Raw genomic sequence first — 17,548 nt, forward strand, 5'->3', positions numbered from 1 at the left:
AGAGAAACAAAAGTAGAGAAAATAAGCCTGTGCTATTTCTTCAGATCATTTCCAACACTCCTGGACATCTCCAGGTTGTGGACTATTGAGCTAACCACAGACACAAGCATTCAGTTACTATCTCCTCCTTATCTTTACTGGCTTCCTGAGGTGAAACAGTACCTGTAAGCAAACAGTATTGAGTAAGATTCAGACATGTTTATATTCACTCAGGGTCTGCACTGGGCATGTACTATAACATCCAGGTATATACCCATGTCATTCAATTGGACACAAGGTGAGAAGGTTAGCCCTCATATTTTTAAAATCACTTAAAATACATGCAAAAAGAGAGATGGAGTTCTGAATGACAACCTCTCCAAGGTTTCTCAAGACAGAAAAAGTAGAGCTGCAAGACTGAGTTTCCCCCTGATTGTATTAGTCAAATTCGCTGTGACATCACATGGATGCAATATAACGCTCCCATTGCTTGCGCATTTAAGGGAGGACTGACCATCTCCAAACAACCAACAAAGAGCACTCTGTCGGTCCAGGGAGAGCGATTGACTCGGCTGCAACTTCTAACTGGTAAGTGTCAGCTGTCACATATGATCGGAGAGGAATATTATATCCATCAGGGTAGAGAGCGCTGTCACGAGCCAGGCCTGTGCCAGGCAACATGTGGTTGTACCCATCGGAGCTGGGATCTGAAAGAAAAGAGAAGTTCTTCATTTTTTAAGATGCTTAAGCGTTTGGTTTGCGAGAGGGTCCTAGTCCACTGTTTGTCTGAGTATGTTGAGGCAGCAGAGCACATGGTGATCAAGTGATCAGCTTCGGGCATTCATGAAGGATGAAACAGGATAATGGAGCGGTTGTTACCAGGGATGGACTGCCGTGAGGGAAGGGGTTCCACGCACTATTCGATTGAATAGTTGGTGGTTAATGACTGGACGCAGATTCCACTGGGCTCTGACACTTTAACCTGAGGAGTCCACATGATGTGAAGAGAGGAGACGGTACTGTGACTGATTTGACTGATCCCCGTTATCTTCTTGCCTTTTAAAGGCTCATTTTATCACGTATTTTGGCTCTTCCTCAATATCCCAGTGTGAAAAACATCATGTTTTTTTATCTCAGCGACACAGCATAGCTACTGTTGTAGTGTGATACCATTAGCTCCCTGAACCGTGTGTCTGGCCAGTGTGTTTGCCTGTCAGATGATAAGACAACAGCAGTCATATGTTGTCACACACACACACAAGGAGAGATGAGGCCACGGACAGGAAGCAGACTCATGGTCCAGGTCATTGTCCGTTGTGCTTCACAGTCTTCTCTGCTTACTGCTGCAGTTTGGTGAAAACATATTAAACAATTAGACAATTTGAGAGTGTAGGGGAAATGTGTTTTTTTGCAGCACCTTGACTTTCACTGTGCTTTACCCTCCTGCTGCTGCTTCTACACTCACAGACTATAATTCTTCATGAGCACGATGACCATCCAGATGAGCAATAAACCGCAATTAACGACACAAGATAATGCTGCTATGTGATACATACATTTCTGAGAGAATGTGAAGGGTAATTGCCTGAAACACCTTCTAGGCCTTTCAAAAAGTGGCACTCCACATCTAACTAATAGTAAAAACTTAAGCATAGTTTAACATGGTACTTTGGCAACAATTTATGCCATAAAAACCAATCTACTACACACAGTCTAAAGCAGTTAAAAACATCTTAAACAGATTGGTTTAGAGTTATCAAAAGACCAAAAAGGGAAAACAACACCGTTCAACAGCAGTATTCAATATAAAAGGCCATATGACAAAAGAATGTAGGTAGTACATATGGCAAATTACAGAAATAAATATAAAGCTAACGTTAGATAAATGCGATGCAGGGATCAGTAGATATACAAGATAACAAGTTGTATCAAGATACTTGGACGAGCAGGGTTTCAGGTCTTCATACCTGAAACATGTTGGAGCATGAGAGGGCTCGACTGACTGGTGCCGTCAATCAATTAATTGCATCACATGAAACCAAATCAGTAAAAAACAGATTCTGACGTCTAAAAGTGTGACAAAACCGTTTTGTGTTTTAAATTTCAAAGTGTGGGGAGAAGACTGGCTGTCGGACTGTCATAAGACTGAGTCGGCCTTCAATACAAACAGAGAGGGCTGAATCCATTTCTACAGTATCTCTATATCTGTTATCCACAACCGCTGTGACGCTGACTAAAAACACTGATCACAGATTTTACAAATCAACAATGTTGTTTTAATGATGAAGCTTTACGTCTGACATTCCCACACTCAGTTCACTTTAAATGGGTGATGACAGTGAACATTACATAAAGTGAACGAGGAATGTAACGCTCCTAAATCACTTAATAGGCCAAAACAATGGATTAACATTCAAAATTCTGATAATGGCAACATCATGTGTCTGTGATTTGTCTCAATGTTGAACTGGCGTTGACATTGCAAGTGCATGAATAACCCAACTGAGCAGTTAAAGCAGTTAAAGTCATAAGATAAACAGATGCACCTCTGTCATGAAAACACTCCTGTGTGAGCGAGTTGTATGCTACATGCTACGTGGTCGTTTCCCCTGAATATTAGTGTGGATGCTCACAGAGGCTGCGGTAGAGCAAAGATCATTCATGGGCTGCAGGCAAAAGAAAATACTTCTGTGCTGGCATTCCTAACACTTGGCATGACTTTATCTTTTGTTGTGGGGTTAACACCATGTTGTTCTCCACAGACCAGCATGGGACAAAACCAGGAGAAACTGGAGGGGGGAGAACAGGCCTTCGGGGAAGGATCGGCGGAGACGAGGCCGTGCCCTGACCCTGTAGGTGCAGACGGTAATGCAGGTGATGTCATGGAGGGAGAAGGCTCCTGTGAGGAGGAGGCTGGAAAATCCGGGAAAAATTTAAGGGAACCAGACACACAGGATCTAGACGGGCGCCCCGGACAGGAGCCAACGACACCTTCCAGTGAGAAGCAAATAAATGTGTGGGTGAGTCCTATTGCCACACAGGAGGTAAGGCAGGGAGTGGCTGCAGGAAAGGAGGGAAGAGGAGGAGGAGGAGGAGGAGGAGACAGAGGCAGGACTGCTCCAGTGGTTCACCAGGAGACAGACAAGAACCAAAAGAGTAGTGCAGGGATTGAGGAAAGAACCACAGCATACAGGCTGTTCAACCACTTTAGTAGCGAGGAGAGGAAGATACGGCAGGAGCTTCGGACATCCTCACAGATCAAGATGGAGCATCAAGACGAAGGAACCGGCCCTCTTAAGGAGAGACAAGAGGAAAACTTCTCAGCTGAAAAGTATGGCCTTGCTGTTACCTCAGAGGATACAAGCTCTTCTGACAACACGGAAGAGGGCTCTGCGGTGCTGAAGGTGAGCAGATGTGGCGCTCATCCAGGAAGTGAACCGCTGTCTGCTCAAGATCAGAACGGGAGCACGATGGCTGAAGCTGAGGAGCTCTGTGCAGGAACAGTAGGCGGCTTCAGGCAGAGGAAGGAACCGCCTCCCGCTCAAGCCCAACATCCTTTGAAAAACAATCTGCAGAAAGAGTCTCTATTAGACATGAGTGATACCATTCATTGTAGACATCCAAAAGTGGAAACAGAGACTGATGCAAAAGAGGAAACACTAACATGCGAGGTGAAGCAGGTTTTGAATGACCACTCTTCAAGAAAACCAAAGGTCACTGACACTGTTGATCAAAAGGAGTCAGTGAGGCCTTATCTACAAACTGATACAACCGAAACAAACACATGTGATCCAGATTCAGCATCAATTCCAGTCTCGTCCAGTTCTATTTTGCAGAGACTACTGAAGAGAAACAGAGAGGAGGCGACCCCGGTGGTTTCTAAAATAAAAGAGGATGACAAGGACACCTCAGATGGTCCCGTGGAGATGAATGCAAAAAGGATCCTCGACGGAACAGGAACAGAGATATCCAGTGATAGGATTGAACAGTCAGGATGCGTTTCACGCTCTTCTGCTGATTCAAAAAGGAAACCGCCTAAACCAAGCCTTGCATCAAAGGATCACCACATTAAAGACTCGAGTGAGAGCACGCCGCCACAATCAGACTTTTGCGAGAGTTCAGAGAAGAGTGTCTACCCAAAAAAGGCTTCTTCAAACGTGGGACCCTCTGAAAACCTGTCACCGGACGACCTACAATCAGCTGATTCACATGAAAGAACATCATGTGAAGAGAATGTGATCCCTGAAGAATCTGCACCTTCCTCTGTGTCGGCTGTAAAATCTTCACCCACGAAAAGTGATGAGCAAAAGGCAGAGTCACGCCATTTACCTGCTGCTGAGAAGTCAGGCAATGGTACTGTGACAGCTGTGGTTGGTCGCTCAGAGGTCCAAACCAGCATCAAGCAGGATCTGCATATGACACTTAACACACCAGACCAACCTGACAACAGTGCCGTTGCCGACGAAGGTGACGGCATCTCAAGACGAGAAAAATCCTCCAACACTCCCATATCTAGGCCTGTCTCTGAACTCATAAAGGAAACAATTCAAATGCACGAAAAGCTGCAGCACCATGACCGGCCGAAGCCAGCTGAAGTCAAGTGTGATGAGCAGGCTCAGTCAGTGAAGGTGGCACAGATGAAGGCCGCTTTTGACTCGCCTCAGAAATCCCTGGTGAAGGCGATCGAGAGGAAGCCATCAATGAGAAAAGGTAAGGGCATTTAAATCTCAGTAACTAAAATATACTCATTGCTGTATCTAATAAATAGAAACTGAAGGTTGTGCAGAACATACAGGGAATAACAAGACAGCAAGTATATTGCTCACTGGGTCATTTGTGAGTGAAACAATTAACTGATAAATTTTTGCTTTCGTGATACATTGACCCTGTCAGGTCAGGTTGACAGAGCCACCGTAAACGATTACGTCATTCCTGATATGCAGGACTGAGGGAGGGTGAAGGAAAATAGACTGGATGATGAAGTACAGATGTTTTTTTCTGCTGACAAAAATGCTGGATTTGTGAAATAGCGCCATCTTGTGGTGCGGAAACGCACGTGTGGTACATTGTGTTCTTCAGGAAAATTGAAATATATTGTTTTTGTTATTGTAAAACAACACCGAGGCAAAGAATGACATATTTTTGTGTATTATCTGGGATATTATAATTTGTAGTAATGGCAATTAGAAGTAGCCTTCGGAATAAAGATAAAATAAAAGAGGTTATTATTAAAATTATTTCTGTTTTATAACAAAGCACAATTGATCCTCATACACTTTTGATTGTATCCCTATATTTAGTATCCACATATTAACACCCTCATTCGTCACATATGCACATATAAAGCCACGCTACTATTTCAAATGTTGATTCTTCACCCTAATTATCTGTTATATTATGGATCATTCAATTACCAGTAAGGCTATAACATGAGCGTATGAGGTGCATGTGTCAACCTCTTAGACAAATAACAACATAACTCCTGTTGTTTAATGAATAAATTGACATTTGTGCTTTTATACATGAAGTGGCCCTGATGTAACAGTAGAAGAAGACAATGGGCGGTGCACAAAGGGATAACATTCATATGAAAGCTGATTAAAAAGCCTCGACAGACCGAAAAAATGAAGGTGATTCTCTGTGACTGGGAACCTGGAGGAAGCAGGCGTGAGGCCCCGCGGGCTGCTGATCTAAATAGGCATTGGTTGAGGGTGCTGTTCGTCAACTGCGGCCGCTCCACTCACCGTGAGCCAGGCCGAAGAAGGGGGCGGGGCCATTGTGGGAGTAGGGAAAGATCGCAGAGGGAGAGAGAGTCAGAGGCTCAGCGGCGGAGGAGGAATCGACCCGGTCACACGTTGGGCTGCGTGTTATATCACTCGCTTTTCTGGAATACTTCAATTTCCCCCCTCAGAAGGTAAGCGCACACACCACGCTGCTGTAGACGGGTGTTTTTGGTTCTGTATTAAATATGGCAGCTGCCTGATTTTTCCCTCGTCCACCTCCAGACAGCACAGCCCGGGATAGGGAAGTGCACGCGCTAGCTAAAACGAACCAGGATATAATGTGCGCTGCTCCTCTCTCTCTCTCCTTTTTTTTGTATTAAGCTAGCTGTAGCCTTCAGCGGCTAATAGCTATCTGTTAATGCGAGAAAAGTTATTTTGACGCCCAAACAGAGGGGTGAGGGGTTTTTCTTTCTCCGTCGGGGGGATGAATTGAGGAAACGTGCTGTGGCTACACGGTGTGGAGCAGGGAGCGGAGCGGGGTGGGGTAGCCCTCCACAGTGCGGCAGGAAAACTTGTCTCCGCAGCGGTGGATCCACACAGACGGAGGTGCAGAGCTGCACAACCGCGCCCTGGCCCCTGGCATCCTGTCCCGGGCGTAACGTGCTCTCCTCACACCGAACAATCGGCCCCACACATCCAAGAATCCCCCCTGCCATTCTGGATCTCTAGTGTCCAATAACCCCCCCCTCCCTCCCGTTCTTGTTTAATTTAAACCCAGTATTGATGTTATTAGGTTCGGATTTGACCCACTACAGACTGGTATGGAAGAAAAAAGGCTCGCAGTATAGACGTGATCGCTGCTTCACAAATGAATCTCAGTTCCATGCATAATTGAGTCCCCCATTAGTTTGACTGTGTGTATACACCATGTGGGAAATTGCTGGTAGGACATTAAACTCAACCTCCATTAGTTGCTGTAGTTCTTGCCAATGAGGTCAGACAGAGAAGTGTCATGTCCGGAGTCCAGCAGCTTTGTGTTGACAGCTGTTTCGTTTTTTGTGTAACTTTGTCAAATTAAGATGTGGTTACATTATATTAAGACACTTCGTTGTCCGATTATTTAGGTCTGCCTTAATATTTAGCAAAAACGTTTCCATGACTGGACCACGTGTGTTGTAGTTAAAATGGGGTGTGCTCGGTGAGTAGTTTGACAGGGAGTGTCACAAGTAGGGCTGCAATAAATAGCAAATTATTTTCCATTATTCACTGATAATAATCGTGTCTTTCAAGCATGATGACTTGGTCCTGTCTTTAACATTTAGCTTATTTCTGCCTCTGAGCTACAGGAAATGCAATTCCCAAAATACCAGTACAATTTTGGACAAGCCCTTGTGCTTGGAACCTGATCATAAAGTGACGGTTGTAGGGAGGTCAAGACTTAATGGTGCTTTCCTCCTCACTTGGCAGTCATAAATAGTCCCAAGTCAAGCACTAATGACTGGGTGATGATCCAAATAGTCCCCTGTGTGACCTCTTTGTCTGTATGCCACCACCATCAGCTCATTTGCCTCCTCATGAGATAAGGGCAGTTTGATTTGTAATGGGCATGGTTGGTGTGCCGAAAGGGCAGCATGATTCTTTACATATTAAGTCCTTGTATTGAACGACTTTACTCAGCTCCTATGGTGCAATCAGCTCCGGGGTTGAAGGAATTTCCCTCACTATGGGTTGCAGAGCAGGTGTAGGCTGAGGGAACGGCCCCAGGGTTGACAGTCAGCATAACTACAGCCGTGTTTGGGCTTGTACTCCATTCCAGACGCACCCGCCTCTGCTGGTTGTGCAGCACTACAGGGTCTTTAGAAGAGAGAAGCCTGCCTTCCTGTGCCTGGGCTGAAAGAGGAAGTGGGTCAGGAAGCAGAGGGAAACTAAGCATGAGATGTGAGCGAGTGCTTGGTTCCTAACTGCTGTGGCAAGACACTCTTATGTAGGCTTTGGTGAACTGTGGAGTGCATTTTGAATCGGTTTCGAGGATATCATGAACCTCCAATAGTCCAGCATATCCATAAAATGTATTCAATCTTTGTTAAGTAAGGTCTGGTTAAGTCCATCTGTTCCCTTCTGGCCATCTCACTGTCCATTGCTGTGCAGGTTTAGAAGTAGCAGTCCGAGCTTGGGCTTTTTTTTGCGCGAATTAAATAATATGTATTGAAGAGAAAGTAGTTAATCCCTCCTGGTGGTTAGTTTTTACATCATTTTTGCAGGAATAATCAGCATCCTATGGAAAGCAACATTATGTATAGTCAATAGCTTGGTCTCTGCTTCTCATTTGGAAACATAGATCCCATTCTTTCAACATGTCTGACATACCTCAGTTTGTGTTTGGTCCTGTCTGCACAAGATGCTGTTATCTCACTGCATTTTTCAAGAGGACTTGACAGGACAGAAACCTTCAGAATGAAAAACTACAGCTTGTAAATTCCTAAATTTTTTGGTTTTACTTCAGGTTCATTTACCCCCACACACTTAGCATTCTGGAGTTTATTTTAAGAAACATGGAAAGAAAAACCACCTGCTTAGCATATTAGTGTGTTTGTTTGTACCAGCCCGTTGGATGAAGAGGATCACATGTATAAATCTGTGCCGCTAATTGTCTGCACACTGACACAACCCACTGACTGTACCAATAGACTTATTGCAGTGTTTTGGGAAAATGCACAAATCACAAACAGGAAATAACAAAGGCATCAAAAAATCTTCTGGAATAATATAACGGAAAGGTGAATCAAAAAATAAGCCAATTCCCTTCATTTATTAAACCACGAGCAGAATGAAGTTTTGTATATATTGATTGATCAAAGTTTATCGTTTGATACCAGGAAAAAACATTTGCTGGATTTGCTTGAACTCTCAATCATTCATGAAGTTCAGATGTCCTCTGTTATTTTGAACCTCCCCTTTTTTAGCTTTATAGCTAAGCAATTCCAGCGGATTCATGCAGACGCACTATTTCTTCCACTGGTCATTCCCACCACAGCTGACAACATCTGTTGAAATGGAGCAGTGGTTTGTGCTTTGCTCTCTGGGGGAGGGGGAAGTAACTTATCAGGAAGAGGAAGGATCATGCTTTGTACTCTCATGCTGTAATGTTTAAGAGTCAATGATTAATAATCAGATTAGTTCTTTTGTCCTCTTTTCTTTTAGATGTATTGAGTCAGTGTCTGACAGGAAAGCTGCTTGAAAAAAAACACGCAGTTGTTAGGTTTGATTTGAGTGGATGCATATATAAAAGTAACTCTACAAACAAACAATCCTCTAAACTGAAGCTTTTCCTGTTTATGAGTAATTTTATAGGATTTTAAAGTGGTCTCCTATTAAACTTTGACTTTTAAGCAGGATAAGAAGTTTAGGATTTAGCGCCTTAAGTCTCGCAGCACAGAAAGTGATAGAAAGTTGAAAAAGGGGGTTAGTGCTCAAGCACAGGTCAAGGCATGCTCAGAGTCACGCTCAACAGACAGTTTCTGACAAGTTTGTGTTTCCATGTTAATCTGAGGGGTCTGCTTTTTCCCTGAAGTTGGCAAAACCTAGTCATTTGACGGCACACTTGCACGCTGTTGATTGGAGCCAGTAATTTATTGTCTATGTTTTAGGAAGCTGGATCTTCAGCCATGTTATTCTCATGTCTGCAAATCTCATTTCCTCTACAAATTACCACACATACAGTGGTGCATAATGTATTGTGTTCCAGTTGCATTTAAACTGAGGAGACCGCAGACTGCAAGATCATTTGGGGTTGGAAAATGGTGAAAAAACAGCACCTTATCTCATTGTTGCAAAATGCACTGGAATGTAGCTTGAATCTGATTACAATGGTGGTCCGTGGCCTTGGTTACAGGAAGGGGATTTAGGTGGCGTCTCATGCAGTCTTGGTGACAAAAGGCAAAAAGGCAGCCAGTGTATGGAGAGCAGTGAGGCGACATCGCTGGTGTGTGGGGGCGAGGGGTGGCGTGGGTAGCAAAGTGTGGGAAAGAAAATTCTGTGACCATCAACGGCAGTTATGTCTCTAAAATAACACAATTATAGCATCGGACATAATGTAGAGTGTAGCGCTGATCCAAATTCCTTGAAAGCTTCAGTCCTTTCCATCGCAATCAACATCTTAATAAGTATTCTAATTATTTTAAACATTATTTGAGTTGCATATGCATTAGCGCTACAATTCTAACTTACCCATGAAATAAGGAATATGAATTGGTCATCATGCATCATCAGTTCTGTGCGTCATTTGACAGTCATGTTAACTCCACCAACACTGGGAAAGTGCCACCTGAATAAATTACAACCAATTCAAGATGTGCCAAAAGTCACGAATCTTGATAAAATTTCACATTACGCCCCAGTAGTCAAGTCCTAAACTGTTTGTGCAAACCTTCTAAAATGTTTACATTAACAGGTGAACTGTCTTTTAATTACTGTAAATGGCTGATGTTGGCGGACAAGCATATTTTAGCTTTGCATGCCTTTTGCACAGCCCAAATACTCTGTGTATGTATGTGTGTATGTAAACATACAATACCCCCAGTAGTGTAGTGATTAGCCTACCTTTGTTGAAAGACGCATTTTACATGAATGGCCAGCTGTAGCTACCAAGATGATGCTAGCATTGCAGAATAGGCGACAATGAGAACAACGATGAAAAGCAAAGACAAAGGACTTGCAAAATGAAATGCATAGCAGATAAGACCTGTTGCGAAACATGGCTGAGCTTTGTTTTATTTACTGATTGTGTGTGCCCGCAGAGGGCTTTACACACGCCAATGACCTCAGCTTCAGGCTGCAGCTTTAAAGATAAATGGCCCCAGATGAGACAAATTTCGGATTGTGTTCAACTTGACAAATACGGTAAAACAAATCAAATTCATTTTTGCAGTCAAAATGATTTTTGTGCTTATAACAGCAATGTTTATTTTCTAGGGCTGAAATTGATCAATGTTGGTTATGGTAAAGTAACTGAATGAAAGATAAAATATCTACCTTTCTTGCAGCCTTCAAAATGACTTATTTCTTGTTGGAAGTGTTTATCCCTGGCTGCACTAAGAGGCTGTGGGATGAAGGGTGGTTCTCTGCCTAGACCAGTTCAACCTGTTTTTTTAAGAACAGGTCTATTTTCTGTAAACATTACAGTCAATACCGCTCTAGGTTAAAAACCTCAGGAATAACCGCACTAGGCCAATGAAGAAGTAATAGACACTTTCATGCATATACAGTAGGACTGGGGCAATATTATTATATACTGTAACTAAAGTTTGGTACAATGAATCCCTTTTCCTAAAAGCAGTGCACATCACACATCAGTCCATGTTTTAGAGTTTTATTACAGTAACATCATAATTTCCACCAACCCCTTGAATCTGTTTTTAAAGCCATGCTTAAATATTAGTATGACCTTTTAACAGGTCTTTAGGCTATAGGGCTTTAGGTTAGATAATAAAATAATATATTATAATAAATCGACCATTGAATATGAGTATTTATTCACTATGACTGTGACAAAGCTCCTGTTGAACCAACCAACAGCTCTACCATTCTCCCGCAGATGCTCACAGGCTAACCTGCTAGCCCTGGCACTAACCTTTAGCTTCTAGCTGTTACATCACTAGGCGAGTGTAAATAATATATATCGATTCGGGAATAAATGTTGTGATGAAAAAAATCATTAAAACCTTTTTGCCACTCATAACACAGAGTATACAGTAGTGGTTCACAGTATATAGCAGTTTTCCTAAAATAACTGCCTTTGAGACTGTTTAGAGGCTTTCAGCTCTAATTCTGCTGCCCCTCCCTCTTGTACATCCGCTCATCCTGATTTGTGGCTGGGATTTTCATGTTACATCACATCTCACTCATCAAAAACATTATAAAACACAACATCAGGGATAGTTTTGCTCCCTCAACGTCGCGGTGGTGAAAAATGTGACTATTTTTAGATTTAGCATTTAAGAATAATGTTCAAACCTGTCTAATGTTCTCTTTTTAGTTTCTCAGAACTGTAACAGGCAATTGGTTCTAATCCGGGTTGGACTGGTTATCTGCCATAGTGGAGAACTGATAGTGAAACAGTTTAGTTAATCTCGTCCTTTTCCAGAGTTCTCTTGGATGTGAAGACCAAGGTTTGTCTTCTGACATTTCTGTAAATTGTCTTTAATATGAGGGTGGGACGATGAAGTGTAATAATATAGTGCAAGCCTGACAATGAGAAACCTGTTGGAGTACAAATATCTGTTGGCAGAATGTGGTGGCTCCATGTCGTAATTGGAATGTGTGAACATAATTGAACGTGGCAAGGATGGGCAGCATTAAATGTCTCCTATTTCTGAGGATGTGCCATTAAGTCGCTTTCCAAAGGGTGGATACCCCAGTTTTAAAGACTTTCGATGACTCAGTAACACGAAGGAAGAGGAGAAATAAAGACTTTCCTGGAACACGGTCATCTTCAATAGCTTCATTGATCTTAGTGTTCTGTTAAGGAGATGGTTCTTGGATCAAGTGACTGAAAAGATATTTGTTCTTCCAGTAACAACAAATGTTCTAGGAATTACATTCTGGTAAACTGGCCAAACATGAACCCTCTGTTTTTTTATTTAGTTTTCCTCTGTAGCTCTTTTGCAGCCTTATGTCAGAGCAAAAAGATTTTCCGGTGATTTAATGGAGGATAGCAATCTGTTCTGTAACTCTGAGGTACAAATGAGAGGCAAAACCTTCCATGGCCTAGCACAAGAGTTCAAACTCAAGCATGAAAGACCCAAATTATGTTCATTTGTCTTTTTATACTGTTGTGTAGCTGTGTACAATTGTCTGTTATTTAGATTCAAAGAAAACACAAGCACAATCAAATGTATAGAACTTAAATATAGCAAAGTAACACATTTTAATGTGATTTTAACAAGACTTCTTTCTGTCATATAACAAGGAGATGAAAAACCAATGAAAGTGAGGTACAGCACTCTGCTTGCCAAAGGACCCACATTTCCTCAACAGAACAATCAGATGTGAGTTAAGAGAAGTATATAAGAAGGAATACAGAGAAGGATGATAAAAACCGTGTCACTGCGGTCCCTCGTCCTGTTGTCGTTTCCTCAGGCTGTGGGGTCCTCCTTTTGTCTCTGCACATCAGAGTCAGCTCTGGTAACTGGTGGAAGAGGCAATAAGTTACATGGCTTTCCTCTCATCCGATTTGCCCAACAGATACTTGCGGTCATTTTGCTTGAATGAGAGCTCGATCAGTGAGCTCTCATTCAAGCAAAATGACCACGGACCACGGAGAGTGCCACGGAGTAGTGTAGCATTTCCCCAAGGTGAGTCTGCATGTGACGTGCTTAGTTTAGTCTGTCGGACTAAAATTTCTTTGTAATATAGATTTGCTTTTGAATCTGGACTTTATATAGTAGCTGCAGGAGGCTGACTGGAATGGGGTCGTTTAGGGTGAGGCCTCCGCTTGTGGTCCTTTTTTTACTGTCTTTTAAAACCTGTCCGTTTCCACAAAATCATAAAACAATGTTATAGTCCTGGCTACAACCATGTACACAGGCAAGCATTCACCTTCATTTTCTGCTGCCTCCTGTATTTTCGGAAGCTTACTTGTTTCAGGCTCGATTCATCAGGTGCAAGTAAGGGATAGTGATGTTCTTACGTAAGAGTCCTGTGGGATAAGGGAGTTATTGGTTTGGCATTTTACTATTGTGGAGGTTAGGATTTACCTTTCCAGGCAGGGTGGTAAGATGTCTTTGAAACCATGGAGAAAGTTCTGTATGGGAGGCTCAAAACAGCTCTTGTCTTTTATAGCTCTAAGGTTTGAGTTGACAGATCTGTTATTTAAAATGATTTCAGGTTTATGTTCAGCCTGAAGCTATCAGCATTTATACTTGAGTCTGATTTGAGTCCTAGACCATGACAGCAATAGTTGTATGTCCAAGTGCCATAATGCTCACATAAATACAGTATAAAAATAAACACTTTCCTTCCAAAAGTGAATTTGGATGTAATTTTCCTTTTTTCCTTTCCTTCATTCACCAAAACCCAGTATTGCATAATCAGCTGCAACCCCACCCAGTCCGCTCTGACCTGCAGTGTGTACGCTGATACAGCCCAGCCCTCTTCATAAACGTTTCATGTTTCGGCAATCTTGTTTATGCACGGCTATGCTTACACGTTGTACAAAAAGTTCTAACAATGGTTAGTCACTCCGTTCAAAACTAATTCAACTTAACTTGTGTTTTTCTATTGAGTATATTTCCAAGTTTTGTGGGAAATCCTGACCTGATGTCTTGTTTTGGTGACTACCTCATAGGTCACATTGCAATTCGGTATTGTTTTTCGGCATATTGGGGTAGAACTAGTCCTGATCTTTTACCCTTGAGTGGTTGGTTGTTAAAATGGTAACATATTGATATTTCCTGCTGTTCGTGAGGCTTACGAATACTGGGGCTTGAGATCTTTCTGCAGGCCCTGACACACCTCAAGAATGCAGTGATTGTTCTGCCAGGGCTAGTCACACTATTATGGTGATAACACACCTTATATAGCTCTCCTGCATCTATAACATACATGGCAAGTTAACCAATTATGTTAGCATTTCTTACTTTGGTATTGTGTACTTTTTGTCTAGTTTGATGTTTCCCTGATGTTGCTAAGCAGCATGCCTTGGAGACAGATTGCAGCCAAACAAACACCAATGCAGTGTTCATAGCATGAAGTGGACTTTGGCTCTACTAAGCACAACATTCACTATGAAATTCAGCATGCCTTAGTCATTCAACACTTTGCTGGATATCTAGAGGTCATCATCCATGATGAGCATTCAAAGATATTGGCTAGCCACTTTCCATAGTTGCCCCAATACCATTGGAATTCGTTTCTCAATACCATACAATTCAATATGCCATTTTAAAAGGTTTTCATCATATAGTTGCTTAATTGAATAAGGTAAAGAAATGATATTAAGGAGGTTAGCGCAACATTCACCCCACTGGTCTTTGAGCATTTCTTGTTATACAAAGCAGCAAAAAATTAAATCTTGGATCAGCAACTAAACTAAACTTTTTACGGTAAAATCACCCTGAATCTATCTGTTCTGTAAAACATTTGGTCTATTGTAGAAAGACCTTGAGTCTTAAGCTGTGAAGACTCAAGTTCCTTAGCACACCAGGAGACACAAGATGCCTAATTTTTTATTCCAACTGCGGCAGAGTTACACATTTGGCAGATAAATCAGTAGATTCAAATAGTCAAGGGCTGATCACCATTGAATCAGCTTATAAAGTACAAAAGCCCATCATTGTCAGTTTATTGTGCGGAGGAAAATACAGTATGTACCAGTATTACCTCTAATTTGCCTAATACATATGTTACAAATGGTACCTCATTTAGAATTGCTGGTATTTTCACAAAGAGTACATATGTGACAGCTGCCTTGTGAATGTCAGGACAGTTGAATAAGAGTAAAGGCTTAAAATGATTGTGCACATATAAATATTCACAGCTATAAATAAAGAATCATGGTTAACAGAGATAAAAACCTGCACTCCAACATTAACAGGCAGCAGCGGCAGTTTCTGCTTGCACCATTAACAAGCATGTTTTTCGGTTCATTTATCAAATAAGGAATATTAAGTAAGAATCGACCGCTTTTCCCATTTGTTATGTAAGGTTTTCTCAGTAATGACAAAAGTCTGACTCTGGCATGCAAATGTTTTTTTTTTTTTTTTTTAGTTTAGTTTTTTAGTTAATTTCTTGCTTTCAAAATGAATCCAGTGTTTTTTTTTCTCTCCCACAACTAGAAAATATCTGTAAGGATTTTTGGAGATTTTATAATTGGATGTCAGTCAGCTGCTCTTGGTCTGCATCAGCCTTTCCTGCAGTAATCAAAGTCCGTTTCCTAGACAGATGCCCTTCTGATCCAGATAAATTGAGGGGCAGATTTTCAGAATCTGATGTAACTTCTCCCGGTTTAAGAAAGATTAACATTTAAGTGCCATTAACTGCTCGATATAATGTGAAGAAATTTGTCTTTGAGCCCACCGGGTTTAGAAATCTGAAAAGGTAAATGGTGGTATTGGCTGATGTATTTTACAAACATGTCTAGCTGGGACACACCCACATCCCAACAGGAAGAACTTCCTGCTTGTTTGCAATCTTGTGCTGTTGGAAGCATGCCATATGAGCCTCTCTTGCTGCACTAATGCTCTCTCTCTCTCCTTCTCTCTTTTACACATACACACAATGGAAAACCACCTTGAAAACATGTCTCACATCCTGTACAGGGCTTTGGTCATGTTGGAAATTCAGTCTGGGAACTGTTACCATGAGCTGATTCAAACAATTTTAAATAAAAACGTTTGTTTCAAATGTTCACAATACTGCTAAATAGCTTTAGTCTTCTCGAGGTTGCAGGTTAGATTGGACCTTCATTCTGGCCGTTTATCTGGCCAGCTTTCCATTATCTTTGGAAGTGCTCTGTTATTGTAAGCGGAGTAGTGGGACTTGTAGCTTTTGAATGGGCTTGTTTTCTAAAGCTCTCCTGTCTGCCAGCAGATTCTTGTCTTGTTGAGGATTTTAGCTGAACCAGCTACAAAGTCTGTTTTTGTTTGGATTGGGTATGTCCTATTTTCCTTTGGAAGTGGCTCTATCTAAGTGTTGCATAGATAAAGCATCTTAGTATTTCAGATGTTTATATTTGGCACAATGGAAGATGAAAAAACGGGTTGAAGTCATTTGAAATCAAATCATATGTTAATTTACATATATATATTATATATATTTTATATATATATGTATATATAGCTTTATCTTTGAAATCCCAGGGAGACCTGTTGGAGTAGTAAATAGGAGTGGTTTGTTGCAAAACACCCTCAGAGGGAGAGAGTCAAACACATCCGGAGGGGGAATGTGTTGTGGAAAAAACTGCACATGAGCTTGTTGTGTTACAACGGCTTTACTTTGTATGGATGAGATGTTAACTGTTCTTTCAAGTTGCTAAAATACACATGTCATATTGCTGGCTTCCGTGCTGTATACCTGTTATCTTGTGACTATTTGTGGTTTTAATCCTATTCTCTGTTCCTTCCACAGATATGAAACGTGGTGTTGTACGGTCGAGCAAATTCCGTCACGTCTTTGGCCAGACGGTGAAAAATGACGCGTGCTACGATGATATCCGGGTTTCAAGGGTCACATGGGACAGCTCCTTCTGTGCAGTCAATCCCAAATTCGTTGCCATAATCATTGAGGCCAGTGGTGGTGGAGCCTTCCTCGTTCTCCCCCTACACAAGGTGAGTTTATTGTGTATCATGTAGTAATAAATGCCACAGTGAATAATCGCTGTATTTTATACAGAACACACCAGACAACCAGGTGAAGAGAAACAGGATCTGTAAGCAGGAATGCATTTACTAGTTCTAGATAGGGCTGGGCGAGATGAATTTAAATCAATATCACGATTATTTCAAACTTTTACCTCGATTACGATTAATGAGGGATTATTTCATGCCCCCCACCCCCCAGAGTAAAACTGCTAACTGAGTTATCACATTCTAATGAATATTAATGTAAGTTCATACAATGGGGAGAGATTTGAAATTCATAAAGACATTAACAAGCCTACTTCCTGTTTTTTGTGTACACCATATAATAACTTTCATTGAAGACTCTACCTCCGACAAGCAGGGTTGCTGCCTCTACATGTCATTCTACCTTAATGTTACCTGTGAGCTGCTTCACACACCCTCATTTGTACAACAGAAACTCGTCCAAAGCCCTGGAGTGAAGGATTGCCTGATTCAAACCTCCATATA

At 41.7% G+C, this 17,548-nt stretch overlaps 2 protein-coding genes across 2 annotated transcripts in view; both read left to right on the forward strand.

Annotated features, from left to right (window-relative positions):
* The first annotated feature begins 434 nt into the window (after nt 1-434).
* Nucleotides 435-4,928, forward strand: si:ch211-108c6.2 (uncharacterized protein LOC559375 homolog). The gene is made up of 3 exons (XM_053421051.1): nt 435-567; nt 2,742-4,689; nt 4,873-4,928. Exons 2-3 carry the CDS (start codon nt 2,748-2,750, stop codon nt 4,926-4,928), a joined length of 1,998 nt encoding a protein of 665 aa, XP_053277026.1. The 5' UTR covers nt 435-567; nt 2,742-2,747.
* Nucleotides 4,929-5,756: 828 nt separating this feature from the next.
* coro1ca (coronin, actin binding protein, 1Ca) overlaps nt 5,757-17,548 on the forward strand; it is a 28,480-nt gene continuing 16,688 nt past the window's right edge. Inside the window, exons 1-2 of the mRNA XM_053420110.1 lie at nt 5,757-5,893; nt 16,827-17,026. Of these exons, the coding sequence (XP_053276085.1) occupies nt 16,829-17,026 (198 nt within the window). The 5' untranslated portion in view covers nt 5,757-5,893; nt 16,827-16,828. The remainder of the gene's footprint in view (nt 5,894-16,826; nt 17,027-17,548) is intronic.

This window comes from Pleuronectes platessa, chromosome 4 (assembly GCF_947347685.1).
Source record: "Pleuronectes platessa chromosome 4, fPlePla1.1, whole genome shotgun sequence".
NCBI lineage: Eukaryota > Metazoa > Chordata > Actinopteri > Pleuronectiformes > Pleuronectidae > Pleuronectes > Pleuronectes platessa.